This window comes from Lottia gigantea, assembly GCF_000327385.1.
Source record: "Lottia gigantea unplaced genomic scaffold LOTGIsca_16, whole genome shotgun sequence".
Lineage (NCBI taxonomy): Eukaryota > Metazoa > Mollusca > Gastropoda > Lottiidae > Lottia > Lottia gigantea.
In genome coordinates, this window is record NW_008707965.1 from 1,502,468 (window position 1) to 1,522,211 (window position 19,744).

The following is a 19,744-nucleotide window of genomic DNA, read 5'->3' on the forward strand; positions in this document are numbered from 1 at the left end:
TAATTTGTAATTAGGAGTTTTAGAAAAATTTGTCAGCATGTTACAACCAATTCTAAACGTTCTGAATACTCAGAGAATTGTTTTAGCATCTGGATCTCCAAGAAGAAAACAGTTTCTTGGACAGATTGTGGTATATGCTCTTATTTATTCATTCATCAAACAGACAAAAACTCTTTACAATTACACTATGAAATGATTGAATAATTACAAACAGTTGTACCTAACGACTTAAATATCCATGACAATCAAATTAATCATTTCGTTGCCACCTACAACTAAAAATGCCTCTCTGACTGTCAAACGCTTTTATAAAGAACTCCAGGACAAATTCGCTAACATCTATACCAAACGTTTGGTGACTGCTTACAAAATGAGTAAAAATTGGAAATATGATGAGTGATGTTCTTGTCCATGGTAGATTAGATCCCCTTTCATTAACTCCCTGAAACAATCGCTTTGCATTTCGGAATTATTTGTAAATCTTTAGATAACCTCTTAACAAATTGATGTATTCGGATGCTGACATCCATAGTTTCTAATTGTTACCTTGGCCAGTTCTTCTATAAGAGAGTATCTCTTATAAATCCTTGTACTATCAATATCAAAACTGCTCTTGGCTTTCTGTCAAAATTAAAATAATGTCATAAAAGAAAGAAGGCTCTGACTGGGACAACAGGCACAAAATAATGTAAACAAAGCAGTTTATTTGATCATGAAAGTCTGCTTTACCACTAATGCAATTGAAAAAATTTATTTTGAATAGGGCATATATAAAGAAAAATGACACTAAAAATTCAATTCTGTTGGAGCTCTGAGTTACTATCGATGTCATAATTACCATCATCAGTCTTATGAATATCTTTTCACTTGCATTATTTTGATTTTTTACTTTATATTTTTTTTATATAGGGCCTATTTATTTATCTTTTGCAGGGTTTATCATTTGAAGTTATTCCATCCTCATTTGAAGAAAATCTAGATAAATCATTATTCAAGCAACCCTCTGATTATGTAAAAGAAACAGCTCGTTTAAAAACAATAGAAGTTGTTGACAGACTGAAAACTGATCAGGTAATACTGACTTAACAAACAATAAACACTTACAGTTACATATACAGATACCAGCTGGTAGAAAGAATTCCCATGAACCTGAATAGTATCCTTGTAAAAATGGTTGACTCTTTTCTTTCTTTTGTGTTGACGATGTTGATCATTAAATGCATTGGATAGTGGATGCCCTAACCTTTGTAAGAGAACATTAATTCCCCTTTTTTTCAGCGAATACCAGATTTAGTAATAGGAGCTGATACAGTGGTAGCTATGGATGATAAAATTTACGAAAAACCCAAAGACAGACAAGATGCTATTAACATGTTAAAAAGGTGGGGTTATACTATTCCAGTTGCAGAATTCTTTTAAAGTTGGCTTATTTATTGTCACTATCGTTGGCATTCACAACCACAAGAGACCACACTTTCATTTCTTGAAGAACTTATAATCAAAATATGTCTATAGTGTGCAATTTAAAAAGGAAATTTTGTAGAAATGTTGACTCAAAACTTGTAAGAACATTTAAGAACCTTGAGTCACATTTCACAAACAAAATTAGGATCAATCTTTGATCAAGTATGGAATTTCTGTAGAATGTAGAATTTCTGTAAAGTAGAACCTTGAGTTATAGACTGGAGAGTTGAAAGTTACTAGACTCAACTAAACAGATTAACCTGATAGATAGTGATTGGTATATATGTATTCCATATTCCATTCCAGTTTCAACAATCGAAGTCATTCTGTTTATACAGGAGTTGTTCTTGCCACACCCAAATCTTCTAAATGTAGGTACTTCTAGTTGTTGACCATTTTGTGTGTACGTTTAGTGTGATTTGCCCGTTATGCATTCTTTCATATTCGTACATTCTTTCGGTTCATATGACAAATTGTCCATGGCAGCTGGTTCAAACTGGTTCATTTTTCATGCTGGTTCATATTTCATACTGGTTCATATTACATACTGGTTCATCTTTCATACTGGTTCATTTCTCATACTGGTTCATCTTTCATACTGTGTCATTTCTCATACTGGTTCATATTTCATACTGGTTCATTTCTCATACTGGTTCATGTTTCATACTGGTTCATTTCTCATACTGGTTCATCTTTCATACTGGTTCATTTCTCATACTGGTTCATATTTCATACTGGTTCATTTCTCATACTGGTTCATATTTGTTTTTTTATTATTCATATTTCATTTCGGTTTATTTTTCAGATGTAACATTTGGTGAAGTAATAAATGATTATAGATATAATATATTTCATGAATGTACAGAAGTAATTATGAGTGAAATACCAGATAATGTTATAGAACAGTATGTAGATACGGGAGAGCCTATGTAAGTACAATTGTTGTTTTAATCCACACTTATTTATCGATAAATAGTTTCAAATTTGTTGTAAATAATGGGTTGAAGGACACAAAGTAATGTATATTTATGTCAATGTCTCTTTATGTCGGTGTGTACAATCAAATTTGTATTAATGATTGCCCATAATCAGTGTGATCTAAATCCCATCAATGCAATTTCACCTCTATTCAATGGCTACCTGATGAGGCGGCCAGGGTGCTTTCCAACATTTATTTGTTGTATTGTCTGTATGTGCCCCACCATGTTTGAAGGTTACATAAAATCTTTTCATTTGTTCTAACAACTGTGATATTATTTCAGGGACAAGGCAGGTGGTTACGGAATACAATCTCTTGGTGGGTCGTTAGTGAAAGGAATAAATGGAGATTTTTTTAATGTTGCAGGTTTTCCTGTTCATACATTTTGTAAAAATTTATATTCTCTATATGCTAGCAATAAATAGACTTTTTAACATTCTAGTTTGTTTATTCAAAGGGATGCTTATTCACTATTTTCGATTAGGCTCAGATAGTGTCCAAAAATGGAGGACCTGGAAAACGAAACAAAGACTAGAATTATGCTGCTGTCTTCGCAAAATTTTCGTCATTATTGTCAGTCATTAACCATCGTCATGGTAAAGTTAAGCCTTCAGATTTATACTGATCAAGACTTGGGACTAACAGAAATTCAGTTGAAAATCTGAAGTTTGCTAATGTCGCTGTCCAGACATTTTCCCTACTTCATAAGCCCAATCAGTTGCAGAAAAAACTTCATAGCAGACGTAAAACCTCATTTCATTCATTGTTCAAGCAACTGGAAGCTGTAGTCACAATAACTACACATAGAACAAATGAAATGAATGGAGTCCTACTTTTCTGCACCATGTGGGCTAATGAAGACGGGAGCCATGCAGGGTGCAATGAGGGAAACTTTGCAAGGACAGCGGCATTAGCCTGCTCTTCTTCGATTTCCATCTGTCGATGGATCTTTAACGTGCACAGCCTGTAGCACACAGGGTCTTGATTTATTGTCCCATCCGAATGACTAGATACAAATAGAACAAGGAAATTAAGCAAACAAAATACTTTATTGAATACCGTTCAGTTACACTCAAAATTAACAGAAAAAAAACCTGGTTTGGTATAAATTATCCTCAAATGATTTCAATGGACACAATATCAATCTATTATAGTCAACGCTTTGACGTGACTTAATTTCTGTCCATTGATTGGTTTCCAGAGATCAAGTCATTTCAAATTGACCAATCAAATATAAGCAAACAATTCACATTCATTAACCCTTTCAACACCTTTTTTGTTCTTGATTTGAGGCATAAAAGGGTTAAGGAACATTTGGTACCAAAATTATAATTCTTATTCAAACCTCTTTTCAGTCTTGGATCAAATTTTAACATATTTCTCAATGAGTAAGTGTCTGGATGATGTTAACAATCAGTCTGGAATATCCAGTGATCTTTGTACATCAGCAACTCAGGTCATCTTAAGATGCAATCATACCCAAAATTTATTGGGATGGCACTGGATGTATCACATTGAAAATACTCCTATACAAAATATGTTAAAATCTACTGACTTCACTCTAGCATACAACATTCATCATTGATAAAACAACCTAACAAAAATATTCAAATCATAATTTTGGCATTTAAAATGGACAACAAACCATATAAAAATTAGCAACAAAGATAAAGATAATAATAATAATAATATTCAAATTTAAATTCTAATCTACACATACATCAAATACATCTAATAATAATAATAATAATAATAATTAATTAATTTCTAGAGGCATATTCCAATAATCCACAACCAAATTAGCCAAAATTTATGTGGTAGAGACATACAAATAAGAGTCTATAATGAAATTTTGGCATGAAAAGTTGCACAGAATGAGTGAAATATGCCTTTAGTAATAACCCAAGTACTAGGCCTGACTGGCTTTCAAATGAAAAACAAAACAGCAGACAAATAAAATTCATTTAATTAAACTCGAAGAATACAACGAATTTCAGCAAAATTGACATAATCTTTTGAAGAGACAGAATTAAATTATCTTTTTCTTTATTTTATTCGTTATGAATAAATTCGTTATAATTATATTTCAATCCGAGGATAAGAAAGTCACAGCAAAATTATATTATATTAACATTCTTCTGATTCAAATATTCAGTATCTTTATAAATATTTATATATGGCTGGGCATTATCTGCCCAACAAAATGAAATTCATGTATTCATTGCTATAAAATGCCTAATCTTATTTTGATACTTAAAAATCTGAAGACGTAAACACCTTGGAAATATTTAAAATTTAGATTTATCTTGAATTTTCAGAAATATCTTGAATTTTTACAAATTCAGAAATGTAGATCTAACTTTTGCGGAATGTTTTTTTTTATAGAAAAACTAGAGACTGGTCCAAAAACTCAACAGAATGAAAACAAAATGCAGATAACTAAATAAAAATCAAACAATTTTGTGAAATATGATTTAGGAGTGAAATTGGTGGATGTCCACCAGTTGTATTCAGTAAAACTGACAGTTGTAACTAAAGCCCCAAACAAACCAAACCAAATTTAATTGCTCCAGCTTTGAAAAATTCAGAATTTCATGAGGCATCTTTTTTAAAAATTTGGCAAGTGAATCAAAGTATCTGAAATTTAATGGAATTTCAAAATTTCAGATATTACCTTATTTAGAAGCATACTTCACAAATTGTTCGAATGTACAGAAAACATAATTTCGATTGAACAAAAGCCTTGAGTAAACTGGTTAAAACATGGTTATTATGCAGGATATATGGTTTAAAATAAATTAACAAGAAATTAAACTAGTGGAATGGCCAGGGCTCAGAAATGAAGTCTATTTTTTATTTTCACACAAAAATTTTGAAAAGAATCATCAAAATTTAAAGAATCAACACTTCTGTCTTTAGTTGTAATGACATGGAATTTTGACCTTTGATCTTTTTCTGCAATTTGCAATAGGAATCATAATTTTGTGAAATTTTTGATTAAAATTCAGAATGAAGCCAAGTTGGGTGTTTCCTTGAATTACATTACGACTTTTGATTTCATGTTGCTAAAATTTATTTTGGTTTCATTCCAAAGATCGATAAATCCAATTTGAAATGACTTCATTTCCCATACGAGTGAAACTCAAGGCAAGATAAAAATATATGAGATGAGGGGAAAAAAATCAGAGATTCAATTGAAATAAATTAAAATAAGATTTTTCATATCAACAATTATAAGGTCATCTAATTCAATAATTTTGCGTTTTCGCTTTTCGTTGAAATTCAGAAAGAAGGCACAAAAACTGACAGTCCTCTACTGGATGTTTGTTGAGGCATAAGTCACTTAAAAATGGGCCAGTTTGATTTACGACAAGTCACAATTTGAGGATTGGAGGCAATCAAACATGGCCGTTATCAGCAGGATGACACAGTAGCTGAGTTGCCGTAGCAACCAAAATAACATGGCAACAGATGACATGGGTAACCAATTCAAATAACTTATTTTACATGTGCCAATTTTTTTTACTATTTCCAAGACAACGGTCATTTTTTTCCTGAACAATTTTGTGCTGAGATGAAAATGAATGAAATTGTGATGATAATGTATTTAAAAACAACAAAATTTTAAATTTTAACAGAAAAAGTATAAACAATAAAGATCAGATCTCAAAGATATTTTACTAGACGGTTTAAAATTCTTTCAGCTTTTTAGGGTAGCCTCTTAACTCTTTATGCCACTCCACTAAGACTTAAGCAGGTCATGTGACTAATTAAGGAAGTTAATCAATTTTTAAATTTTATCCCAGATTCAAACATTAGGATGAGATTGGGACAAAAGTCAAAAATAATCATGAAACCATAGCAACCCTTGACAACCATTGAGTATTTGAACTTTGCAATTTGATTGGATAGATCAATGCCTTATCTATCTTAACATTTAAAGACCCGTACTAATACCAGAGCAACCAATTACGGTACTGAAGTCAACTGTTTACTCTAATCTGATTGGTTGTCAAATGTCACATGATCTCATGATTGAAGCATCACAATACTGCATTTGATAAATTAAATTATAGACAATAATAATCATAAATTTTACAAGCAGATTTTCTGAGTTCACCAGGGCAGACAGATTAACACATTCTGAAAATTTTTAACTGAAACTTCCATGTCTGAATTTTATGATGCAAAATTCTCCCACAATTAACATCTTTTCATTTCCATAACGATAATTCAGAAATGCATCAGTCTGTCGACCCTTGCTAGCCTCATCTGTGCCATGTTGACAGTATTATAAAGAAAAGGGGCAGATAATTCATAGAATATATTCAAGGAAGAAGAAAAATAAACATAAGAATAATAATAACATATATACATGTAAAAACAACAACTAGATAATAACATAAATCGGATTCAACTGAAGTTACAAATTTAAAAACTTAACATTGCAAATAATTCAACATTTGATACACGAACACGAGTTACAAGCTTATTTTAGGTTTCTATGGCGTCACTATATATCTAGACTTTTACAAGCTCTGTCATTTACGACAAATTGATCAAACTTTGTCACAAGTTGTCTCAATACCATCAAAACATTAGTCACAAGGTAACATTTTACAAACTTTTCCCTAACTCGAACTAGAAGCGACAAAAATGTTCAGTCACTGTCACTATTAGACAATATTCTTCAGATCTCATTCACTGGTAAAAAATTAAATATTTAGATAAAAAAAAAAATCAGTCCATGCTCAAAACTTGATTTCAAAATGCTTATAATAAATAACTGAGCATAACTTTGCATAAATTATAATTTTACGAAACTTCATTCCAACCTTCATTATTTTTCATGTAATTAGCATAATAACGATCATTATATTATATCATTATTATCAGTATAAAATTTTACGGTAATTTTTCACGAGCAAATTCACTTTAAACAAGCAATCTTAGTTTCGGATAAAAGTTATATAAAATTCAACTAGAAATAGAACATTTCCTCTTTGCTAATTAGTTTGCAAGATATCTACTAATATTCCTCTTCAAACATACAATAGTATCAAGTTGTAAGATATAAAATAGCTCACTTTTTACATGTCTACTTTAGTCTAAATGCAAAAAAAAATTAAAAGTACAATCAAATTTTAGAAAATATCTTGCAAAAATATCGTTACAATACCAAAAGCAGGAGAATTGTGCCAACAACATAGCAAATATCATCCATGATGTTTTTACAAAAATGCATGGACTTGGAATGAAGCTAAAAAATAGTAACAAACACTCTGGGTCATTTGTATTATAAATTTACATTAGATATTTGCCGATCAACCCTAATTCTACTGGCTTTCTTTACTTCAATTAAATATTTTTAACTTGATTTTAACAAGATAGAAGAATATATTAAATCATGAGTAAAATATCCTTTCACTACACAAAAGTTTTTAAAAATATTTTAGCCTGACTGTCTAAAGGATCGCCTAATTCAAAAATTTATTCAAGCCCTAAGAAGTGTTGGCAGATGAATTGCAATTATTATCTATATTTCCATGTTTAGAGACAATCCACCACATTTTTAATCAATCAATATTAATGCTTATCAATTTTAAATGAAAATGACAAATTTCTATAACATGACATCAAGTTAATCTGACAGTAAGACAATTATCTATTGAATGATAAGTGTTTCACAAGGGAATATATTATGGTTTTATACACTTCAATACATAACGTTTCAACACAATTTACATGTGTCGTCATCAGATGAAATGATGATACGAGTAAATTGTGTTGAAACGTTATGTACTTGTTATTAAAGAAGTCTGCTATATCATGATATATTCCCTTGTGTTTATATGTGCTCTCAGCTTATAAACATTGTTAAAATCTTATATGATGACTATATTAGACTAAAGCTATTAGTGGTGGGTAGGTGGGTAATTCTTGTACCGCTTGGCACTTAATAAAAATAAAAACAACTTATTGAAATAACAATGAACTAGAGCAGTTTTGAACCGAATCTGAATTTCATATTTTAGTCACATTTAGTTTGATCCAAATACCCTTCTGTTGAAATTCAAAATATTTCAAAACCGGTCAAGTCTCTCATGGCCAAAATGACGATAAAAAATTATGAATAATTAGTGATTAGAAAATGCAGCTGGGAATAAATTTGCATAATTAAAATATGAATATTAATAATGCTTATAAGGCCTTTGATTGGTTAAGATTTTTAAATGGATTATGAAGGTACAAAAACTAAATCAAGAGATAAACTCAATACTTATTGCTTATGAGAATTTTTTTGTTTCATTTTCTCCTGTAAATGCAAAATTTAAATATTTTCTAAAAACTTAACAAAATGATGCAAAATGGTCAACCTAGAGAGTTTGCTGTGATGATAAACTGGGAACTAAAACTTTTGATATGTTGTAAAATATTAAGTAACGGTAGTCATGGACGCAATTAACCTATAACATTTCTGATAAATGATTTTTAAAGATGCGTTTTTCAGAAATCAAATCGCAGGGACCCTTTCGTGAAAAGTTGTCTAATAATTTTAGAAACCACATAAATAGAGTTCAAATCATTGTATTCATGTGATTTGTACAAACACAAAAATTTAGAATTCAAGATTTAAGCTCTCTGATAGGTCAATATCTTAAACAGATTTTGAAGTTTTGGCCAATCACATGCCGGTATTTGCTGAAATCTTTATTTTAATGCGTTTAAGTTTTTAAAGAATAAAGCCAGATGTTAATGGGTTATTTTGTCAGGTTCACAACATGTTTTAAACTATAAAAGGCAGTGTTTTTTGGGGTAATTGTAACAATGATATAAAGATTCTCTGAACTATATTGTACTATGTGAAACTTGGAATGTGATATTAACAATAAGAAAACTGAACGAAATTTCTCAAAACCCGAAACCAAGATCTATTAAGTAAGGTAGTCGCTCTTCTACTTGCATAGCGCACATGCATAGCCGAGTATTTGAAAATCCTTGCCAGGTATAATGGCATCATCTCTCTAGGGTTAAACCTACATCCCTGTGCCTGTTTCGTAAAATTTGCTTCACTGCAATTTTACATCCTTATTCCTAAAATTTTTGGTTGAAGAGGCTTTTTTCAGAAAAATTGCATAAACCAAACTCTGTCCTTATTAGTATCAAAATTAAATTTTTGCAAAATTTTGAGCACTGATATAATAAATTTTATATAACCCAAAATTTTCATGAAATGACTTATATTCTTAACTCAATGGAGAGATAAGATATCAACCAATCAGATTTTCAGAAATAGATCTTAAAGGATGAAGAAAGCGTACTTTCAGATTTTGAGAAATTTCGCTCAGTATTATAAACTTTGAATATATTTTCTTAAATTTGACTCAACAATATTGACTCAACAGTTTGGTGAAGTTTTTAAAAATCAACAACTGATGACTAATGACAAAATGTACGGAAGCAAATTTCATCAAAAATTAACAAAAAAAATAGGTGAATGATACGACTTTTGGTGTAAAATGAGAGTTTTTGGCATATTCATAACTTAACGGCAAGAAAATCAACAATTTTTATTTTTTTTCGTACAAAAATTATTTTAAGAAAATCAAGCGGTTTGCATTTAGAAAAATCTTCGTTGTCACTGTAAATACAGAGCTGATAACTCTGCGAAAGGTGACATTTTTAACACATATATAGGAAGCATTCACTATTAAAAAAAAAAAAATCAACAAGTTTTTAAAATAACAGTTTGCATGCAGTTTTGCTACATCCGTCAAAGTTCATTTACGTAAGCACCATTTCAAATTTTTAGGAAAACAAATTTTTTTATGAAATATATTTTTGTAAAAGTTTTTTATGAAATGTGAAATAGGAAAACATGCAAAAATAGTCTATCAAATATTTTAACAATTATCATCTTCATGAAAATTGGTCCACGACTATAAAACAATCCTCCGACAAACGTTCAACTTTTCGTCAAGTACAAAAACTTTTGCAATTTTCATGAAGATGTTTTGACAACAATGTATCTAAGCAAGGCTATTTTTTGAGTTATGAAAAAATATGAAAATGAGGAGGAATTAACAGAAAATGCACAAAGTTTGTTTGAACTCGATGCATATTAAACCATGATGATGAATTGCATATTAACGAATTTTGACTCTTTTATAAAGGAGGCAAAATAGAATCTTGTAACTATGACAACATTTAAAAAAGCACCAATGCTGTAACCATTCATATTTTTTAGATTTTTTTGTTTTTTTCAAATGAAAACTTGAGATTATTTCAAAATATACGAATAAGAAACTTCAGTCATTTAAACATTTAACATTATATTTTATCTACAAATTTAATGATAGGAAACTCAAATTGCAATCGCACATAACGTGACAAGAAGCGAACCTACGGAAGACCATCCATACTGCCATCTATATTGAGAAACTAACATTTAGCACAACCTTATTAATATTGTAAATCAACAAGCAAGATATATTAACAAACGGGGGGTCATATTTTTAGCGCCTCAAAAAATTTAACAATTTTTAAAATGAGCAATTGAGATGGATATTAGAATTTGTCATGATATAAATTAAATCACAAGTTTGTAATCATAGTTTGTTCTTAACTTTTGAAAATCACTCTTTTTGAAATCTATGAGAACTGTTTAACAATTGAAATTGAATTCTGATATATCATAATGCTCTACGCATCAATTTTCAAATGTATATAAGGTGAATTCTATCAAATTAGGTTGAAAATATACTTAAACTACATTTCACAAAATTTGATTTTCAAATAGTTTAAAAATTTGACATAATCTTAGTTTGAATTTCAGATTTTTTTGATGAAAATATCGGAAATTGAAAATTGACATTTATCTTTGGTTGTATAACGAATAGATAATATTTGAAACAATGACAGGTAACTATTGCTAAGTAATATATACAAGTAACTTATTGTTATTAACAAACATTGAAGGCAGAGATTGGGAATAGACAGACATCTGATATGTAATCTACAAGTTTTATAACAATATTACGAAATACCAAACACAGTTCTAACTATATATAATTCTGTTGATTAAGCTACAATTTTAAAGACAACATGCATAATATATTTTTCACTCAACATTTAATTTTTTTTGTTTTTTTTTATAAATTTTTATAACAATAATAAATGCTTTCATAATTTCTATTTCGTGACAACCATTTTGACTATTATAACGAGACATATAACATTTAAATAGAAGCATTCTGATTGGATAATTGCACTCATTGGCTGAGAAAACGTCCAATAACAAATCAGTTTATAAACAAGAACACCAGCAGTATCTCGGATGAGTAAAACTACCAGTGATGGGCTAATTTTCAACCTACGTTATGGCATAAAAAAATACTGAAGATATTCTCTGAGAGAAAACAATGTTTGGTTTTTTGCATTCACAGAATCGTCATCACGACATCAAAAGCGGACGAAGTAACGATCAAATTTTCATACAAATATTTCAAAATTAATTCTATAAAAAAACAGTGAATGTATCAAAATTTCAACTTCTAAGAAACAGTGTATTAAAAAAAAAAAAACTGTCAAAGTTTGTTTTAATTCTTCGCGCAGCAATAACATTTTAGCACTAATTCTAACATATCAAACGTTTTTACAAAAAAAAAACACGAAAATTTAATTAAATGAGTAAAACGACACTGATTAGTACATGGGTGGGTGTAGGGGGTGGGGTTATATTTAGGGGGTAAGGGATAATATCAAAACAATTTGTTAACAAAAAGAAAACTGAAGTCTCGTCTCCACGAAAACTAAGTTATCTGTTCGACCAGTGAATATAATGACTTTAAATAAGTTAAGATTTAAACCAAAATTCAACAAAAAACATATACCACGATAATAATAATTAATTTACCACGATAATTATAAATTTACCACGCAATAATTAATCAATATTAATAATAGTAATTATAGGGATAAATAGTCATTACTTGTGATCACTGTTTATAGCCAGCATTCGAATGCATGGATCAAAATTTTGAATTCTGTCTTAAAATCTTATTTGGAATTTTCATATTTGAGAAAAATTTAATAAATCAGTAAGCTTCCACTCTAATTATATTTCAATGCCAATAATTCAGATTTTTGATAATTTTAATTTTAATACAAAATTGTTGTTTTGGAAATTGTCAAAATTGTATTATTCTCCAATGGAATGATCAAGGTAATTAAAATTTTAAAAATTTTTTGCAGAAAACAATGAGCTCAAGTAAAGGGACACAACAATGGTTTTTCATTTGACTATTGCAACTAACTGAGGTAGAATAAGCCTCGACCAACAGAATCTATACAATGCAATAAAACTCACGATTAACAATATTTAAATCGCATAGAAAGGTCATAGGTTAAATAATGCAACTGAACCAATATGCTGTGCCATGGGATTATTGTTGCTAAAAGCGATAGACATAAGTCAGCTGACCAAGATTATTTCAACACTTGCTTATTGGATTCACACATCAGCATTTTCTTTTAAGAGTTATCTTTAGAGATAAATTAGAAATGAATGCCTGCAATAAAGGTATCAAAATATTATCAGTAATCTTATTCCAGATTTGATAATTCTTCACTCTTTTCTAATTCAATTTAAAAATTGTTAATACGCTTAAAATAATAAGGAAATATTAATGATCAGATTTGATAAGCTGACAATTTTTCTTTCTTAGTTTGAAAGATTTTCTAAAATTTAGTTTCTTAAAATTTGTTATTTTCTGCAACTGCGGTCTTCTAAATTTGATCGAAATTTTATCCGAATGTGCAGAAATGATGAATTGATCATTAAAATGCAAGTAAAAGAATTAAATGAAAAGTCTGAGGTTACAATAATAAAATAATGATTAGGGAATTTAACAAATGAAGTGTCCACAGGGACATGTGGGAACGGAAATAAGTTGGAATTTAATGCATGCATAGGCCTACAAGTGTTGATCGTACAGGTCTTTTATGTATGGTTAAGCAGAATATGATAATGCTTCGTGGAACTTCCAAAAGTTACAGATTATTCATTTAAGAATGCCAGTTTAACAATGTCAAGCAATGTTGCCTGAATCTACATTTCATTTAAAATTTATACTGGTTAATGCACTGTCAAATATGAACAATATTACTTCGGACATAAAAGACTTGTATGTTCAAGACTTGTGATAAACAACATGAACAAAGGGAAGTAATTAACAGAAAGACGTTATGCTAGAAGCCACCATCAAATACAGCGGCAGTTATCACAAAAAAATAATAACAGTAAGGAAATTATAACACACGTAATAATGAGAAAAAAACACACTATGATCAACAGGGCTATATATAAATGATTTCATGGATTTTAAAACTAAAAACAGAGTTTGGGTGTCAAACTTTATGATTTAATTCAAAATATTTTGCAAAAATATCTTCATGGAAAGTCACGATCAAATTGACCAATGAAAACCAAACTGGCATCTGGTCGGTCAATAGAAGCCATTGTGACCATAACAAAGGGAAGTAATCTCCTTTATGGAGACAACTCTAGAATGACTAGTTATATTAGGAGGCTTTCCATTGGTTAACAATAATTAAATAACAGGGTGAATTTGTGACTGGGTTAATCCTAGCTACCAGTCTACTTATTATGATAAATAAAATCTCACTAGATAACCTTTCTTCTGAAATGAACAAAATTCAAAATGATTTGTCCAGGTTGATGAATTTTGGCGAAAACCTTGCAGACCTCTTTTCTTTCTGTACATCTTACATATATTTATAAATATAAAGTTTGTAATCTTTACTGGCCAGAACTACGGAACCATCATCCATCAAAGCCACATCAAAACACTGGGCATGTTTAACTTTACTTTCAAGGGCATTAATTAATTGTCCATCTTGAGTAAAATTGGTCAAGTTAAAATTGTTGTGGTTATCTGCTACAAGCACTTCTCCTGCGCTGTTTATACCGACCCCAATTGGGTAATTAGTCACACCCTCTCCACCAATCTGTCGAAGGTACAGACCCTGATAGTTGAAGACTTTGACGCAGTGAGCTCTATTATCACTAATAAAGATTTCTTCCTTATCGTTGACCACCACGCTGTTAGGGAATTGAAGATGTTTTGAGCAGCCAAACTTGTTTAGGACGTTACCATATTGATCAAATATGATCACTCTCATGACTTTACATTCCACAATGATAATTCTTCCCTTGTTGTCAACAGTTACTCCTCGAGGATGCTGCAAGACATTGGCACCAAATTTTCTGACAAACTGACCATATTGGTTGTAGATCTGTATTTGGTGTGTTGGACTTCTCTCCGTGACAATAATATCACCTGACGCTTTGACAACAGAGACTCGATTTGGATACAAAAGTTGTCCATCTCTCTTTCCGCATTCTCCGAATTGGAATTTAAATCTACCTTCTTTATCAAAGATCTGAATTCGATGATTATTGGTGTCAGCAACTATGATGTCATTTTGGGCATTAACAGCAACTCCACTGGGCTCTGTGAACTGTCCTTCAAGAACGCCAAACTCTCCAAATCGGCAATGGTAGATCATCTTTTGGCGCCGTATTTGAGACTTCGGTGGATATAGGCTGGAGCTGATTAATTTTGAAGTCAAATCTCCCATAGCATCTGGTGGAGGAGAGAAGACATCAATTCCATTCTGCAGAATATCCAAACCACTGGACCATTTCTCATACTGATTGGTGTCATTTGGTGGAAATATCAAACTGGAAGATCCGAAATCTTTAGTAAGGCAATTAGGATCAAAGATGTGACCATTGGATAAGTTGGAAGTTGATACGTAACCATTTGGTCGTGCGATTGGTTGTGGTTTGGGTCCGCCACCATTTTGAATCTCGTTACCCTGACGAATGTAACCAAATGTGTTTCTGACACCAGTTTGAATAGCTTGGAAGTTTGATACAAATTCCAATTCAAAATAATTCTCTTTGTTCAGATCTGGTAGATAGTTGAACATATTCTGAAAGCGTTGTTCGATAAAGTTTTTCAACAAGAGTGCTTCAGTAAGCGAGGCATGTTTGATCAGTTTGTCCACGAATTCACTGCCAAGGTACAACTTCTCTACTGATTCTGTGATCTTCTGAGCCAAGGTGCTGATTCCAACCTGCTTTGTGTTGAAAGCTTGATCGAGCTCTTTCAGTGAATCTTGTTTGCGTTCTTCTAACATGGCCCTGTAGAAGTTATAGGTGTCATTGATATCATCTTGAGCCTTTGTATATTGAGATTGTAATGTGGTGGATAACATTTCAATCCCTTTAGCTGATAGTCGTAAATCGTTGATTTTAGACCTTGCTTCCGCTTCTAGATGGCGCATCATATCCACCTGACGATGAGCAACATCCATCAAAAATTGACATTCATGACCTCTTCCGTGATCGAAAACTGTACATTCTTTGCAAATTGGCTGTGAGCAGGTTTTGCAGAAAAATTTCAGGATATCATTTCTATGGCGTGGACAGTTAACCTGTTTGTCTGATTTTGGTTCGTCTTTGTTCATTTGAAGGTCGCCCAAACTTAGCACTCTGTGACCCTCGAAACAGTGCATAAACTGATGTGCCATTACACAATTTGCACATAAAAAATTGGCACAATCGAAGCAACGAGCCACGGCATTTGTTTCTTTGCTTTTACATCCAGTACAATTTAAGGCACTACTTTCTAAAGCGTTGGACTCTAATATGTTGCTTACTGCGTAATCTGGTTTCAGACCCATTAATCCATCTGCACCCAATATCGTATCAAACTGGCAATCGGGGCACGTTATTTTCTCTGTGCATTCTTGAGATTTCTCTAAACATGGCTGACAATATGTGTGGAAACAGCTGAGAACCTTTGGTATCGTAAAAGTCTCGGTACATAAGTTGCATCTTGTATTCATGTTAGCAGACTCCATTTCACTATCTGAAGAATTAGATGCCGTCGTTAGGGTATCACTCTGGGAAGGAGTGGGGGAGGCCATCTTGAATTTCTTTCTTTATTTTACCACTTATTAAAATTGCACCTGAAAAATACAAAAGTAAAGAAATTAAGAACAAAGAAAATTATGAAATCAGCGCACAGACACAATAAAAATCTTTATCAATGAAAGAATACAATCTTGTTCAGGCAGTTTGCTTTGTAGCTTAAATATTCCAACATCGAAAATAAAATTCTTATTTCCAAACAAGATGTCTTCATGATGGCAATAACTGAAACCTAATTTGTTAACTGACTTGATAGGACTTGATTAAATATTTGAAATAATCAATTATCATCGCTATGAATTTTAAATTTAAGTCATTGATTATCAAATTTCATAAACGATTAAATGTCAAAGATACATTTTCTCCACTGCAGTCAGTCATCCACTACAGGTAGCAAAGAATGGTATGAATGTTGAAATAGATCTTAATCAAATCCATCAACTTCTGTTACTTGCAGTGACTTTAAAAAGAAGTACACCATACAAACATAAAGACTAATTTTTATTAATCCACTGGCAAACACTTTCACTTTGTTGTGAACCAAGTTATTGAGTTACTGAGCAACCAATTACAAGTGGTGTTCTATGAGTAAAATTTCCAAAAGCCAATAAGAGACGATGTAACAAAATATCAGAAGACCAATCAGTATGTTACATGAGCAAAATTTAAAGGGTCAAGCATGGATGAGGTGAGAAAATACCAAAGCCAATTAGTGTATCATGAGTAAAATCCTCAGAGCCAATCGAAACCAATGTAAGGAAATATCAATAAGCCAATCAGTAAAATCCTCAGAGCCAATCAAAGAACAATTTTGAAATACCAGGTCTAATCTATAAGCCAAGCAATGATACAGAAGGCAATTGTGAATAACCTTTAATAACAGAGGTGATATTACAAAATACCAAGATATATCAATAAGACCAATCAATGATTCTGATTTAATCAATGAGTAAACTGTATTAGCCAATCAGAGATGATGTTAGAAAATATCAAGTTTTATCAATGAACCAATCAGTAACACTGTACTACGAGTAAACTTGATGTCACCTCGACCAATGACTAAGCTAAACACATGAGCTGTTCTGATTTCAATTCTTTTATAATTAAGTTTTGAACATGGAGTTACATTCCCAAATCAATCAGTAATCCTTTTCCAAAAAAATTCATTTAATCAAAATAATTCAGCCATGTAAAATAAGATGACATAGCCAAATTAAAGTGATTGTTAAGAGATTTTCTAAAACTTGTATGCACCCTTCCAATTTTTAATCAGTTGTCTGTGGTCCCTGGAATTCCACCAAAACTGAGCAATGTGCAATCATAAGATTTGAACAACAAGCTGAAAGCACATTTACAGAAAAAAAAGGGAATATATTATGGTAAAAACACACTTCTTTAATCACATAAAATGTTAACACAATTTACATGTGTCGTCAGCAGATGAATTCCCATTTCTGCAAAGTATATGCTTAAAGTTTGTACTTTCACAACCTAGCATCACTATTACTATCGCCATTAGAACCCAGCATCTTTCATAGAGTTTATCTATTATCATTAATGTAACTGATTATTTTGGTAAGTTATGTGAGTAAATGAGTTAAATTGACGAAAATTCACTTCACCGAAATGTACATTCTATTTTCGATTTGTTCATAATTTATGTGTAGACAAAATTACAGTTTTACATATAAAACCAGTTGTGTAACAATTCAGCATAGTGAAATTTCAAGTGAGTATTTTTTTGTGTTAAATTCAACAAGATTGTTGAGAGATATCTAATTTGGTCCAGACAGACAAATAGATGTAAATATTCTGATTGTCAATTTACAAGATTGGGGTCAAAATCCGTACAGTCTGACTTGAAAGTTTATTGAATTTTTTCAAAGTCATCTTAATTAGAAGGTAAAATATAAGAAATGTTTTCATTTTAGATATACCACAGGGAATTGGCCTACTGAAATACAGTACTTTGACAGGTGACATTTGATATACTCATTTCATGCACAGACAGGTACTCTTAATATAAAATTCAACTACCAAACTATGTTTCATAAATTGAGGCTAACTTTCCAATATTGCATACAGGTAATGTAACTCCCTGGAAAAGTATTGAATTGAAAAAAAAAAAAGAAATCTGGGTCACTTGCAAGACCTGAATATATATATAAGAAAACTGATTCAATTTAGTAAGACCTCATCTCATGCTGACATGAGTTTTAGATATACAGTTCTCATTAGCAAGCTTAACTGATCCATATAAAACTCCAGGTAATACTAAGTGCCACTCAGGACAAGATATTTTAAATGCATAGAAAATCAAATAAATACAGGTACATGGCCTGAATAATTTTAAACCTGATTTAATTTGATAAAGCTTGAATGAACTATCCATTGTAAATCTCAAGGCAATTCAAAGTCTAACTTACTCAAAATGATATCTTAAATGCACTGCAGATATATATATAAAAGAGTAGGCCTATAAGGCCCAAAAAATTTGATATTTGACTCAAGGCAATTCAAAGTTTCACTCTCTCTCAGACTAGATATTTTAATTGAATAGAATATTAAATAAGATTTCAAGGCCTAAATAAATTTGAGGCTAGTCAGCAGTATTTAGAACTATACATCTGTTGAAGTAGTTAGACAGAACATGTGTTGAATATCAAATAAATTAAAGATAGTCAATTCTCCATTTACACTGTAATATAACACCAATCATTTTATTCTGCACTTAATTGAAATGGAATGGAGTTTTGCAAATTATTTCTGTTTCAGATTGGGCAATTGACAGTGGGCAGCCCTGTGCAGTGTATAACAGAATTTTTCCAAGTATAACTGCATTTGTGACTTTTGAAGAATCATTATCATGCACAGCTTGTCATATTCTGGGAAACTTCTTATCTCATCTGAACGACAAGACACCTTTTCCATGTCACTTCCATCAAGCTGCATAACTGACGGGGAATCGGACCAAAAAATTGAAAGGTTCCATTTCGACTACTGCCATAAAAAATACAACTATATACACGACAAAATAAGATCACCCTATCACACTCAAAGTAAAAAATTTCTTATGCCTGTGCTAGTGCTTTCGACCTAACACTGATTTATACTAGACACAGAGTGGCATGAAATGTTCAGGAAATTAAGCCTACATTGCCTCAAAAATAGAACAAATCCACAGGCAAGTATTATTTCTAAAATCAACATTTAACCATTGAAAACTAACAGTAATTATAACAAAGAAACTGAAGATGTAAAATTTAAAATTAAAGTCA

At 31.2% G+C, this 19,744-nt stretch overlaps 2 protein-coding genes across 2 annotated transcripts; one reads left to right on the top strand and one right to left on the bottom strand.

Moving 5' to 3' along the window:
- Positions 1-37: 37 nt before the first annotated feature.
- Positions 38-2,868, top strand: LOTGIDRAFT_178022 (hypothetical protein; the record flags this gene model as incomplete). The annotated part of the gene is made up of 6 exons (XM_009050957.1): positions 38-130; positions 934-1,071; positions 1,279-1,382; positions 1,771-1,835; positions 2,270-2,393; positions 2,727-2,868. 6 exons carry the CDS (start codon positions 38-40, stop codon positions 2,866-2,868), a joined length of 666 nt encoding a protein of 221 aa, XP_009049205.1.
- An 11,362-nt stretch (positions 2,869-14,230) lies between these two features.
- LOTGIDRAFT_178023 (hypothetical protein) lies at positions 14,231-16,462 on the bottom strand (the record flags this gene model as incomplete). The annotated part of the gene is made up of 1 exon (XM_009050958.1): positions 14,231-16,462. The coding sequence occupies one exon, from the start codon at positions 16,460-16,462 to the stop codon at positions 14,231-14,233; it is 2,232 nt and encodes a 743-aa protein (XP_009049206.1).
- Between the last annotated feature and the right edge of the window lie 3,282 nt (positions 16,463-19,744).